A 12,790-nucleotide genomic window follows, 5' to 3' on the forward strand; every position below is an offset into this window, starting at 1 on the left:
AAACAAACTACAGTTTAGACTTTTCATCTAACTTTGCTCAAAATTCAAGCTTCAGGTTGCTTTAAATTCTAATGAGGTTCTGCACTCTATTCTACAAAGATAGAAAAAGGGTGACAAGGATGTTTAAACACTGATCAAGGAGGAGCCTCAGGGCCGATGCTAGCTGTTTGGTGCCCTGAGGAACAAATGGTGTAACCTACAAAAGCAACTCAAAAAGTAAATATTTGACAAAGGAGGACCAAAAGCTAGCTGAGAGAGGAGCTGCGGAAGACAGGACATCAGGAAGAACCAACATACCGGCTTCTCTTGAGCCCTTTTACAATCAAATTTTGGCTCCTGATTCTTGACTGATTTTTCTCGACTAACGCAACTTTTGTCAGTCATGTCGGAGGAAGAACAGTTGTCCTTCACCGAAGCCATTCTGAAGGCGAGCCCATCCCTCACCCGCTTCCCTCTCATCTCCATCAAAGGGGTTCCTCTAAAGAGCTACATCGCCAACAACTGGGACGACATCTGGGCTTTCAGTCCTGACCCCTCAGACGTCCTCATCGCCACCTACCCCAAAGCAGGTACTTCAGTTCAGGTCTACGTGAGTAATCAGTTTTGGACGGGCCCTAATTAAAGCTGCGAGCAGCGATGAACGGGCCCTCGCCCCTCCTCGCGGGTCGGGGTTGCTGGCGGGACGCCGACCGACGCGGCCGGGCACCGTGAAACCGAAACTCTGACGAGCGCCATGACGCCTGCCGCAAGGCTCTACGACAAGCGGTTCACGAGTTATGAAGGGGGGCGTGGCTAATGTGTAGGGGGCGGGGATAACAACACCAACTTAACAGGCACTCTCTGCTGAGTGATATAACATCTCCCACAAGACTCTACGACAAACGGATCATGAGTTATGAAAGGGGGCGGGGCTAATGTGTAGGGGGCGGGCATAACCTTCACCAATGAAACAGGCACTCTCTACTGAGTGATATGACACCTCCCACAAGACTCTACGACAGTGGTCTCAAACTCAATTTACCTGGGGGCCGCTGGAGGCAGAGTCTGGGTGAGGCTGGGCCGCATCAGGTATTCCACAAAAAAAGCTTTGTTAAAAAAAAAAACAATCTTCTCAAACGTCATTATTAACAGTTCTTTAACTTGAATGGGTTCTTCTGAACATGAACTGTCCTGAACATTAATGGAACATTGAAGAACATGAACGGTTCTTCTGAACATGGCCTCTATCGCGTCTCCCACTTTTCCTGAAATTGTCTGTGCTCGTCACCAACCTTTCTCTTCACTGCAGGCTTTGAAAAAGACATGATTGGGGCTGTGTGACAAGATATATATTCATTCCACTTGGTGTCACTCCGCAATAAAGTTGTGCCTGCTGTGTTTGTGTTGCTCTGCAATTACACCACCAAACCGCTAGTTGGCGGCGGCGTCTCTATGAGTTTCCTTCTTCTTCTTGTACTACAAACAGAAACTGAGCGGAGTTGGAGCTAATAACTGTTGAACCACAGAACTTTTACTGACATTACTGCAACGCCGAAAAGAGAAAATATATCTGAGTGGATTTGTGTGAACAAACATTGAAAAGATGGAGGCAGAGAGAAGTAGAACTTTCTGTGGTTGTCCGGGGTCCTGGCCGCTCAGCATCGCTGAGAGACTGGACCAATCACAGCTGTTGCGGTCTGCGTCGCCGCGACGTGTAGTTACATTTCTGGAGAGGTGCACGTCAGGCTACGGCGTCGATTCAACGCAGAAGTATAAATCAAGCTTTAATCAAGCTTATGCGATGTTACACGGGCGCCGCCACAGTTGTTGTGAAATGTTTCTCTGCTTGCATCAAGCCCGGCCGATTGCCCGTCCCCGGGAGCCATATACCCCACTGTGATTGGTAGGTTCGTTCAGCTCGGGCTCGCGCAATAAAGGGACCTTCAACGGCAAACTGCCATTCACATAAAACTCGCGGGTCGAGGGCGCCTGGTTAGCTCAGTTGGTAGAGCGGGCGCCCATGTAACAAGACTTGGTCCTGACCGCGGCGGCCCGGGTTCGAATCCGGCCTGTGGCCCTTTCCGCATCCACTCTCTCTCTCCCCCCTTTCCAAGACTCTATCCACTGTCCTGTCAATAAAAATGAAAAAATGCCCCCAAAAAAAACTTTATAAAAAAAAAAAAAATTTGCGGGCCGCACTAACATTAAACTTTCATATCAAGGTGGGGGCCACAAAATATCGTCTTGCGGGCCGCAATTGGCCCGCGGGCCGCGAGTTTGAGACCCCTGCTCTACGACAAACGGTTCATGAGTTATGAAAGGGGGCGGGGCTAATGTGTAGGGGGCGTGGCTATGACTATATTTTTGCATTTACATATAATCAGGACTGGACCCTTATCATACCTGAGAAATTTGGGGCAGATCGAACTATGTACAGTTGAGTTAGGGTTAACCCACTCTCTGCTGAGTGATATGACACATCCCACAAGACTCTACTATAAACGGTTCATGAGATATGAAAGGGGGCAGGGCTAACGTCTTGGGGCGGGGCTATGAGTATATTTTTTCATATACATGTCATCATGGTGGTCCACCATCATACCTGAGAGATTTGGGGCAGATCGGACTATGTACAGTTGAGTTACAATAACTGCCTGTTTCATGGCGAATGGCTCAAAATGGCCGCCACGCCACGATCAGGTCGTTAAGTGAACACTCACCATTTTGATAACTTTTCATCCTCAAGGTCTTAAGATGGTCCTGACCAAATTTCAACTCGATCTGATCAAATCTGTAGGAGGAGTTCGTTAAAGTACGCGGCCTACAAAACCCCCCAGAAATGGGCGAAAAATGGGCAAAATCGCACATAAAATTCAATATGGCTGACTTCCTGTTGAGTTTTGGGCATACCTCCAAGAGGCTTTTTTGTTTCTCTCCACATCTTACATCTGTCTACCAAATTTTGTACTTGTAGGTGAAACCGGAGCGCGGATATCAATTTTTCCATTTCATGGCGAATGGCTCAAAATGGCCGCCACGCCACGGTCAGGTCGTTAAGTGAAAACTCACCATTTTAATAACTTTTCATCCTCAAGGTCTTAAGATGGTCCTGACCAAATTTCAACTCGATCTGATTAAATCTGTAGGAGGAGTTCGTTAAAGTACGCGTCCTATAAAATGCTAAAAATGACATGAAATCCAATATGGCCGACTTCTGGGTGGGCGGAGCTAATGAAACCCAATGAGGAATATGTTTCAAATGATGAGTGGGATATGCATACCAAATTTCATGAATATCGGATCAACTTTGACAAAGTTACAATTTCAACGCGTTAGGGGGCGCTATGGAGCCGGCTAAACACGCAAAGCCCAATCGCTTTACATTCACGTAAAGTTTACGGGTGTCCATCGTTTTGCCAAGTTTCATGAGTTTTCGAGTATCCCAAGGGTGTCAAAGGCATGTTCAAAGGCTAAAAGACATAAGGGGGCGCTAGAGTGCCAACATGCCACGCCCAAGCAAAATTTCACCACTAAATCAAAGGAATTACGAGTTTGGATGTGCGTGTAAAGTTTCATGAGTTTTTGTGCATCCTAAAGTCCTCAAACATGTGTTCGTAAATTTTAAAAAAACGCAGGAAGTCCAGGATCGCTGACTTCCTGTTTGCCGAAAAAATCTCAAAATCATTTAATCCAGATATGAGGGCGTGAGCAATGACATACTTGAATTTCGTGAAGATCGAAGAAACTTTCTCTGAAAAACTGCGTACGTTAGGGGGCGTTATGGAGCCCCCTGGAGACACCCGAGTCCAGTCACTCCAGAACATTGAATTTCCCACCAGTTCTGATGCATACTCCACTTTTGGTGAGTTTTTGGGGATGGCTAAGGTCCCAAAAACGCGATCTCCCAGTGGAAAAATAATAATCCCCAGAAAAACAATAGGTTCCTTGCACTTCGTGCCAGGACACCGTTGGGTCCACGGTGTCCTGGCACGAAGTGCTCGGGCCCTAAAATCCCCAGAAAAACAATAGGTTCCTTGCACTTCGTGCCAGGACACCGTTGGGTCCACGGTGTCCTGGCACGAAGTGCTCGGGCCCTAAAATCCCCAGAAAAACAATAGGTTCCTTGCACTTCGTGCCAGGACACCGTTGGGTCCACGGTGTCCTGGCACGAAGTGCTCGGGCCCTAATAAGATTAATCATGTACATGTTTTTCTGTGTATAATTTTTCCAGGAGACCAAACAACACATTCCTCCAAAGCAAGACAAAACTCTCAGTTATAAAAGCACATAACTTTTGCCAGAAAATCTTCACAATTGAGCAATTCCAAAATAAAAACAGTTTTTGGACATCCATAACAGAAACTATAATTCACATCAATGTCTACCTTAAATCTTTTTTTTTAAACACAATTTTTAGCTGGATAGAATTTCCCCCAAATGGATGTGTTGTGGCTGTACCTTTTGAGTAATGTGAGAGAGTTTTGAAGCAGGCGTTTTGCTGGAGTTTACTATCTCTACACCTCAGAGCACTTTAGTCCCATGCTTGTGTACATTCAGGTGTCTGAATAGCTTAAGGACTTAACAGCAGTATAACACCAGTATTACTATGTCTACACCTCAGAGCATGTAGAAATACTCTGTTACAAGTAAGAGTCCTGCATTCAAAAGTAAAAGTGCAAAAATATTAGCATCTGAATACTTAAAGTACCAAACATAAAAGTACTCATTATGCAGAACAATGTATATTATTGTATTCTAATTATTGATGTTAAAACGAATTTGCGTTAACGCATTATTATCGTGTAAACTTTGACAGCCCACAAGCCCCCAGGAAGAGTGCCGGGCTTTGAAAACATTTTTTTTTCTCCTTTATATCTTATGATAGCAACATTTTATATTATCAAGGGAATTTACATTTGTGGATATGGAATTTAGCCATTATAATAAAAATAATAAGATTAAACATGTACACAAGTGTTTTTCTGTGTATCATTTTCCAGGAGACCAAACAAAACAAAAAGTAAGACAAAACTCTCAGTTATAAAAGTACAACTTTTGCCAGAAAATCTTCACAATTGAGCAATTCCAAAATAAAAACAGTTTTTGGACATCCATAACAGAAACTACAATTCACATCAATGTCTCCCTTAAATCTTTTTTTTTATACACAGTGTTTAGCTGGATAGAATTTCCCCAAAATCCTCAAGTTTGTCCTTTCAAGGTGGTGATTTCAGTAAAATTGTCAGAAAGCGGAAAAGACACAAAAGAACTCACTTCTAGGAGTTAATGTGTTGGTTATTTTGGTGAGGATGTAAGGGGGGGTTTCTCCTCAAACTGGTGAGATTCAATACATGGAAAGTATCCTATTCCTTCCACTCAGTGTTAATTTGTGTTTTTGGGACATAAGGGACCACATGGACCCAGGAGATAGTCGACCTGCTCCTTCACAACGGAGATGCTGAGGCCTGCAGACGAGCCCCAATGCCCATCCGCTTTCCTTTCCTGGAGAATTTCTATCCACCACCCATCCCCTCAGGTGTGTATTTAGGTGGTTATGTTTGTATGTGTGTGATTGTATTGACCATCTTTAATTACAGACGTAGGCAAAGTTGTTGGTACCCTTCCGTTAAAGAGAGAAAAACCCACAAAGGTCACTGAAATAACTTGAAACTGACAAAAGTAATAATAAATAAAAATTTACTGAAAATGAACTAATGAAAATCAGACATTGTTTTTGAATTATGGTTCAGCAGAATCATTTTAAAAAACAAACTAATGAAACTGGCCTGGACAAAAATGATAGTACCCGTAACTTAATATTTTGTTGCACAACCGTTTGAGGCAATCACTGCAATCAAGTGATTTCTGTAACTCTCAATGAGACTTCTGCACCTGTCGACAGGTATTTTGGCCCACTCCTCGTGAGCAAACTGCTCCAGCTGTCTCAGGTTTGAAGGGTGCCTTCTCCAGACTGCATGTTTCAGCTCCTTCCACAGATGTTCAATAGGATTTAGATCAGGACTCATAGAAGGCCACTTCAGAATAGTCCAATGTTTTGTTCTTAGCCATTCTTGGGTGTTTTTAGCTGTGTTTTGGGTCATTATCCTGTTGGAGGACCCATGACCTGCAACTGAGACCAAGCTTTCTGACACTGGGCAGCACATTTCGCTCCAGAATGCCTTGATAGTCTTCAGATTTCATTGTACCCTGCACAGATTCAAGACACCCTGTGCCAGATGCAGCAAAGCAGCCCCAGAACATAACCGAGCCTCCTCCATGTTTCACATTAGGTACAGTGTTCTTTTCTTTGGATGCTTCATCTCTTCGTCTGTGAACATAGAGCTGATGTGACTTGCCAAAAAGCTCCAGTTTTGTCTCATCTATCCAAAGGACATTCTCCCAGAAGCTTTGTGGCTTGTCAATATGCATTTTGGCAAATTCCAGTCTCGCTTTTTTATGATTTGGCGTCCTCCTCGGTTGTCTTCCATTAAGTCCACTTTGGCTCAAACAGTGACGGATGGTGCGATCTGACACTGATGTACCTTGACCTTGGAGTTCACCTCTAATCTCTTTGGAAGTTGTTCTGGGCTCTTTGGTTACCATTCGTATTATCCGTCTCTTCGATTTGTCATAAATTTTCCTCTTGCGGCCACGTCCAGGGAGGTTGGCTACAGTCCCATGGACCTTAAACTTCTGAATAATATGTGCAGCTGTAGTCACAGGAACATCAAGCTGCTTGGAGATGGTCTTATAGCCTTTACCTTTAACATGAAGGTCTATAATGTTCTTTCTGATCTCCTGAGACAACTCTCTCCTTAGCTTTCTGTGGTCCATGTTCAGTGTGGTACACACCATGATACCAAACAGCACAGTGACTACTTTTCACCCTTTAAATAGGCAGACTGACTGATTACAAGTTTGAAGATACCTGTGATGCTATTTACAGGACACACCTTAGTTTAACATGTCCCTATGGTCACATTATTTTACATCTTTTCTAGGGGTACCATCATTTTTTGTCCAGGTCAGTTTCATTAGTTTGTTTTTTAAAATGATTCTGTTGAACCACAATTCAAAAACAATGTCTGATTTTCATTAGTTCATTTTCAGTAAATTTTTATTTATTATTACTTTTGTCAGTTTCAAGTTATTTCAGTGACCATTGTGGGTTTTTCTCTCTTTAACGGAAGGGTACCAACAACTTTGCCTACGTCTGTAAGTGCATCGTCAAGTGCACTTTGTGTCCACTAGTTTTTTCTAAAACTTAAGCTATCTTTTCCAAATACATCATCCATCTAGGTCTGACTGTCAGAACTCAAATCCAATTCCTGGAGGCATGTTTTCATTACAGTTTGTTTCTACCATCTTAAACAGGGTCAATAAACTAGTAACCCATAAACATTTCACGCAGTGCCAAAATGCCTAACCTGACCGACGGACAGGCTGTGTAAATGTCACGTAGGATTTAATAATTTACCCAGTAAAAATAGGGAGTAAGTTAAAGAATCTTGGGCTCCAGGCCCCTGCTGACCCACATCTATGGGGCTTATAGCAACTGATAACGCCTATTTAATGGCCTGATAACAGTGGAATCCAGTGGTCTTGGAGACCCGTGCTGCTCTTCCCCAGATTTTAAAGAACCTGAACAAACTGGAGCCCAAGACTCTTTAACTCCTTACTTTTACTGTAAATTATTAAATCCTACATCCCCTTGACATTTACATAGCCTGTCCGTTGGTCAGGTTAGGCATTTTGGCACTGAGTGAAATGTTTATGGTTTACTAGTTTATAGAAAAAAGCTGTAATGAAAACATTCCTCCAGGAATTGGATTTGAGATCTGACAGTCAGACCTAGATGGAGGATTTTTAATAGCCTGCCAACAGTCTAGTTGGCTGCCAAGACACAAGTATACAAGAAAAATAGTTGAAGTAAAAATGTATTATACTCTAAAATATACCGTAAACGAAAGAAAAGTGATTGGTTTCCAAATAATTGGATCCCACTCCCAGCTGTGTGTGAACTCTGCCCTTGTGTATATTTGGGGAGAACAGAGTTGGTCGTCACCCTTTTTACTTTCATTTGAATCCCTCAAAAACTGTATCCTTAATAGACTCCGTTTCAATGTGTAATAAAAGCATAACATGTCAGGCAGAAATGGAGTGACCTTACTCTCCTTAAGCTTATTCTAAAGATATGGTCTGTCAAATATGTCTTGTGCTCTTGTGACAACATTGAGGGTTGGTCCTATGTTATTTTAATGGGGAAAATAAAACATGGAGGCAATCTTAAGAATGAATTTAAAAAGTGAAATTTCATTGAAATACAACAACCTAAATCTCCTGCATCAAGAGAAAAATCATTCCCTTAAGTGCATTTTTTATTCTTATATAATAATACTCAACTCATCCTTATGTCAGTCACTCACTATCAGTCACATGTGACAACCAACCCCAAAGAGAACGTGACAAGCATCCCCAACTGGGATTTTTTGCTAGCGACTAAGCTAACAACCACATGTAGCCTAGAAAAAATCTAAACTCTAGCTAAACACATGGTGTTAAAGCCTAAAAGAGAAACAGAAGAGCTGGATATTTACATTTTGGCATGTAAAACATTAAAAGTCCTCTCACCTAATGTCAAGTGTCTTTACTCTTGAAATGACCCTGTAGGTGACCTCTGACCCCAATTCTGAAAATTTCAGTACCAACATTTTTTAACAGCGCCCTCTAGGGAGCAAGATCTAATGAACTGAATCTGTATACTCCAACGCTCTGAAGAAGGCTCCTTGCTGAAACGCATAAGCGTATGTCTATTGTGATGTGAGCCAATTAAACAAGTGAAATGCTAGTATTTTGTCCTCCTTGATGGATGCTTATTGGATTTTTGGTCCCATTGGTGAAGTGCAACCTCCTGTACCAAAACATACCATAGGACAAGTCTGTACAAACAGTTAAAACAGGATGATAAAATGAATCAAAGTCCAGCAATAACAATAAGCAGGGAATCTAAAAGTCCAATTAAAAAGAGGGGAATTAATGTTCAACCACTGGCCGTCCACCCGTGTTGTGGCCGGACTCCTTGCCAGGGTTGTGTCTAGAAGGTAACAGGTGTTCTGTAATTGTGAAACTCTCGCAAGATGGTTAAGGTTCGGCATTGACATCGAATAGTTAAAGTTAGGATAGGGCGTCGGGCAGCGAGTCTTGCAAGAGTTTTTTGCAATTTCAGGGTTACCTTCTAGACACGACCATGTGCAAAATGCAGGCGAGGCAATATTTGAACTGAAAAAGTCCACCCGAATGCGAAGATGTGAATTTGCTTCGATACAGGAAGCACATTTTTTTCACCCCTTAGATCGCATAGAATGGAAGTGAACGGGAGGCGAATGTTAATTTTGCACGGGTGAGCGTGCCTTTCTGCAGCTGCAGGGAGTTTCTGATTGCACGAGTCAAAGGGCAGAGTGAGCTCTAAAATATATACCTGGTTTAAAAATCATCCATTCTTAAAACATGCAATAAACAAATAAAAACTATCAAAGACAAAAAGAAAACCACCTCCTGAGTTGGCTACCTTGCTAGATGCTTGACTATGCTAGTTGGCTAACTTTGTCTTTTTGTCTGGTGCTAGGAAGTTATTTTTCTGGAAATGGCGGCCTACGAGGGTTGATGGTAGCAACTTAGACTTTAAGAAAAAGCTAATATGACATTTTCAGAAATATGTTTGTTAATTAATATCTTGTTAATCAGTTGACGGTCATAAAGCAGCTGTAGTCCATCTCTGTGCATTAGTGGGACTTACACATAAGCATTACATGGAATCTGAAATAGTATGTAAAAGTGTGTTTCAACTCTTTCATATATCCTCTCTCCTGAACTTCTTTCAGGTCTTGATCTTCTGAAGACCATGGATCCTCCAAGAATTATCAAGACACATCTTGCTTTCCACTTGGTGCCTCCTGCATTTTGGGAAAACAAGTGCAAGGTAAGACTTAACTGAGTCAACTGAGAGCAAAATCCTGCAGTGAATTTTATTGCTACTGCCACATTAAGTTACCCATTGTCTGCATTGTTGTAAATCATTTTTATATGTCCCTCCTGATCGTGTGTACAGACTATCTACGTGGCACGCAACGCCAAAGACAACATGGTGAGCTACTACTACTTTGACCGTATGAATCTGACCGCGCCTGAGCCAGGACCCTGGGAGGGCTACATGCCCAAGTTCATGCGGGGAGAGTGTAAGTGGATTAAATCACATTCCTGAGTGTCATCTTACCTTCATTCAAACTGGTTATTTCTGTTTGCACAAAGCTTCTAACAGAACTGAACTACCACCACACTGGTACATTCACCCACTCCACCAGCCAGAAGCTCTCATGTATTTTAACAAATTTAAACATGTAAAAGAGGTGGATGACAAACCATGACACCTTAGAAGGTTTCCTTACCTCACTGTTTTTCCCTGTGAGAAACTTAGTATGCCTCAATGATCATGACAGGATTAGCAGCACCCTGCGAGGCTGCAGAGAGAAGGTGATGCCAATCAGAAGAAAATGTTCCTTCAGATCTACAAAAGAATTTCAACTGGTGTACTTTTATACTTACATTTCAATCCTGTTGCAAATGCTCAGGTATAGTATATCAAATGGTTGATATCAACCATATCCACTCTCTATTGAGGCAATTTTACTAAAGGCTAATCATTAGCTATTGCTTTGCAGATCAGAAAGAGATTAATAACATCTTTTGGGTTGCCAGATTGTGAAAAATCCCTTCAACTGGTATTTAACCTGCTGCAGCATCACACTTGTTTTGATTTTTGTAGTTCTTTAAAGGTGCTAAATACGATGTCCAGAGCATTAATATAGCTGCAAACAACTATTTGCTATGTAAAGATATAGATGAGTAATGCCTACCTGAGCAGAGAATGAAGTCACCTTCCCTCTGTGTGTGTTGTAATCAGAGCTTCTCCGTGCTTTGTTGACATCGCCGGGCCCGCCAGACATGCTTTTAGTGCATATGGGTGTGCCCCACTGCGTAACTCACGGCCGCCGCTCTGCACTGCTCTCATACGGCGGTTACAGCTGATAACGCCGTCCATACCGACAGCATCGTCGCAGAGGCGTAGCTCCCACCCTCTGGTTCCCCCCAGGTTAACACCGTTATCTCTGTCAGCACTGTCAGCGCTGTTAGCACCGTTAGCCGCGAGCTGCCCGGCTTAGCCGTCGCCATGTTGAGAGCCGTTGAGAGGCAATAGAAATGCTCCCAATCCTGTATTTAGCATCTTTAATTCATGGAACAAAATCTATTTATTAGCAACTTACTAACATGTGCAACTGTAGACCTATGCTGCAGACCTTGTTGCAAATTTGTAAAAAAAAAAAAAAAAAAAAAAAGATTTATTAATGACACAACCTGGCAACCCAAAAGCCAATGACTTATAATTGATATATAAAGATAAATATATTTATTAATATTATTAAAACATTTGTAACAACTTAAAACCTTCTACAGTACTGGGAGTAATATGAATATATATATATGAATTCTGTTTCTACAGTGGCATGGGGCTCCTGGTACGATCATGTGAAAGGTTACTGGCTGGAGAGAGAGAAGAAGAATATCCTTTACCTCTTCTATGAGGACATGAAAGAGGTACAGAGAACGTATGCACCTAGTATTACCAAAAGCATGTTGTACATACATACTCTTACCTCATATTTACTTCCCCAGAATCCTCGGCGTGAAGTGGAGCGCATCATGAGGTACCTGGACTTGTCGATCTCTGATGAGGTCATCAGCCAGATTGTGGAGCTCACGTCCTTCAAGATCATGAAGGAGAACCCGATGACCAACTACTCCTTCATGCCAGTACCTATGTTTGATCAGACCATCTCCCCCTTCATGAGAAAAGGTGCATCAGTCTGCTAAAAGATCCCCCGAAATGCTACACACTGTTCCTTTAAATCAACATTATAAGCTTCACAAAGACATTACACACTACTCTGTTATTGTATTGTGTCATATTTTGTCTTCTCCCTGTACTTCACATTATACAGTGTGGTGGCGCCCCCTAGAGGTTCCTGGATTTGCTAAATTTGCTCTTGTTTTTTTTTTAAGTTTATGAGAACTTTATGCTCAATATAGCTGAAATGATTAGTCGATTAGGCAGAAAATTATTCTGAAACAATTTTCTATTTATGGTTTTTCTTTATCTTGTAGTGGAGTAATTTGATTTTCTTTAATTTTGGATTATTTGTAGACATCAGCTTGGGACATTTCATAAACCAATTAATCAATTAATCGGGAAAATAATTGGCAGATTAATCGATAAGGAAAATATTCATTAGTTGCCCTACTGTTCAACAATAGATGCTTTTAGGGAAAGAACTTGCTTCTCAGTTATTTGCCAATCACAACATATAAAGTAATTGATTTATATATCTAACACTGTTGTATTCTCTCCTGTATCTTCTCTCTTTACAGGTATAGTAGGTGACTGGAGAAACCATTTCACACCCGAGCAAACAAAGACGTTTGATGAAGACTACAAAAAGCAAATGAAGGATGTCAACATACCATTCAGGACCAACATTTGACGAGCTAAATGCCAAAACAAAAATATTTTTTGAGCCTTGATGTTAAACACTGTAATCACTTTGCCTCTTGATTTGTAGATACGGAGGAAAACCATCCAAATGTACGTTTAAAGGATCAATAAAAATGGGCTCCACAATACAAGTACATGAGTTTGTAATCATCACTTTATTGCAGCTTATCACGTAAACAATATATAAGACCAAAAGTGCTGTGA

General features: G+C 41.8%; 1 protein-coding gene across 1 annotated transcript; it reads left to right on the forward strand.

Annotated features, from left to right (window-relative positions):
* Positions 1 to 29: 29 nt before the first annotated feature.
* On the forward strand, positions 30 to 12,717 carry LOC141758095 (sulfotransferase 1C1-like). Its single transcript, XM_074619195.1, has 7 exons — positions 30 to 569; positions 5,387 to 5,515; positions 9,861 to 9,958; positions 10,088 to 10,214; positions 11,537 to 11,631; positions 11,710 to 11,890; positions 12,463 to 12,717. The coding sequence occupies exons 1-7, from the start codon at positions 383 to 385 to the stop codon at positions 12,573 to 12,575; spliced, it is 930 nt and encodes a 309-aa protein (XP_074475296.1). The 5' UTR covers positions 30 to 382; the 3' UTR covers positions 12,576 to 12,717.
* The last annotated feature ends 73 nt before the right edge of the window (positions 12,718 to 12,790 follow it).

The sequence above is a fragment of the Sebastes fasciatus genome, chromosome 20 (assembly GCF_043250625.1).
Source record: "Sebastes fasciatus isolate fSebFas1 chromosome 20, fSebFas1.pri, whole genome shotgun sequence".
In the NCBI taxonomy this organism is placed as follows: Eukaryota; Metazoa; Chordata; class Actinopteri; order Perciformes; family Sebastidae; genus Sebastes; species Sebastes fasciatus.

Excerpts from the sequence above, each read along its gene's own strand:
- LOC141758095 (XM_074619195.1), top strand. The coding sequence starts at position 383 with ATGTCGGAGGAAGAACAGTTGTCCTTCACCGAAGCCATTCTGAAGGCG. Across the intron at positions 570-5,386 it reads CGCCACCTACCCCAAAGCAG|GGACCACATGGACCCAGGAG; the intron begins GTACTTCAGTTC and ends TTGGGACATAAG. Across the intron at positions 11,632-11,709 it reads TCTATGAGGACATGAAAGAG|AATCCTCGGCGTGAAGTGGA; the intron begins GTACAGAGAACG and ends TTACTTCCCCAG.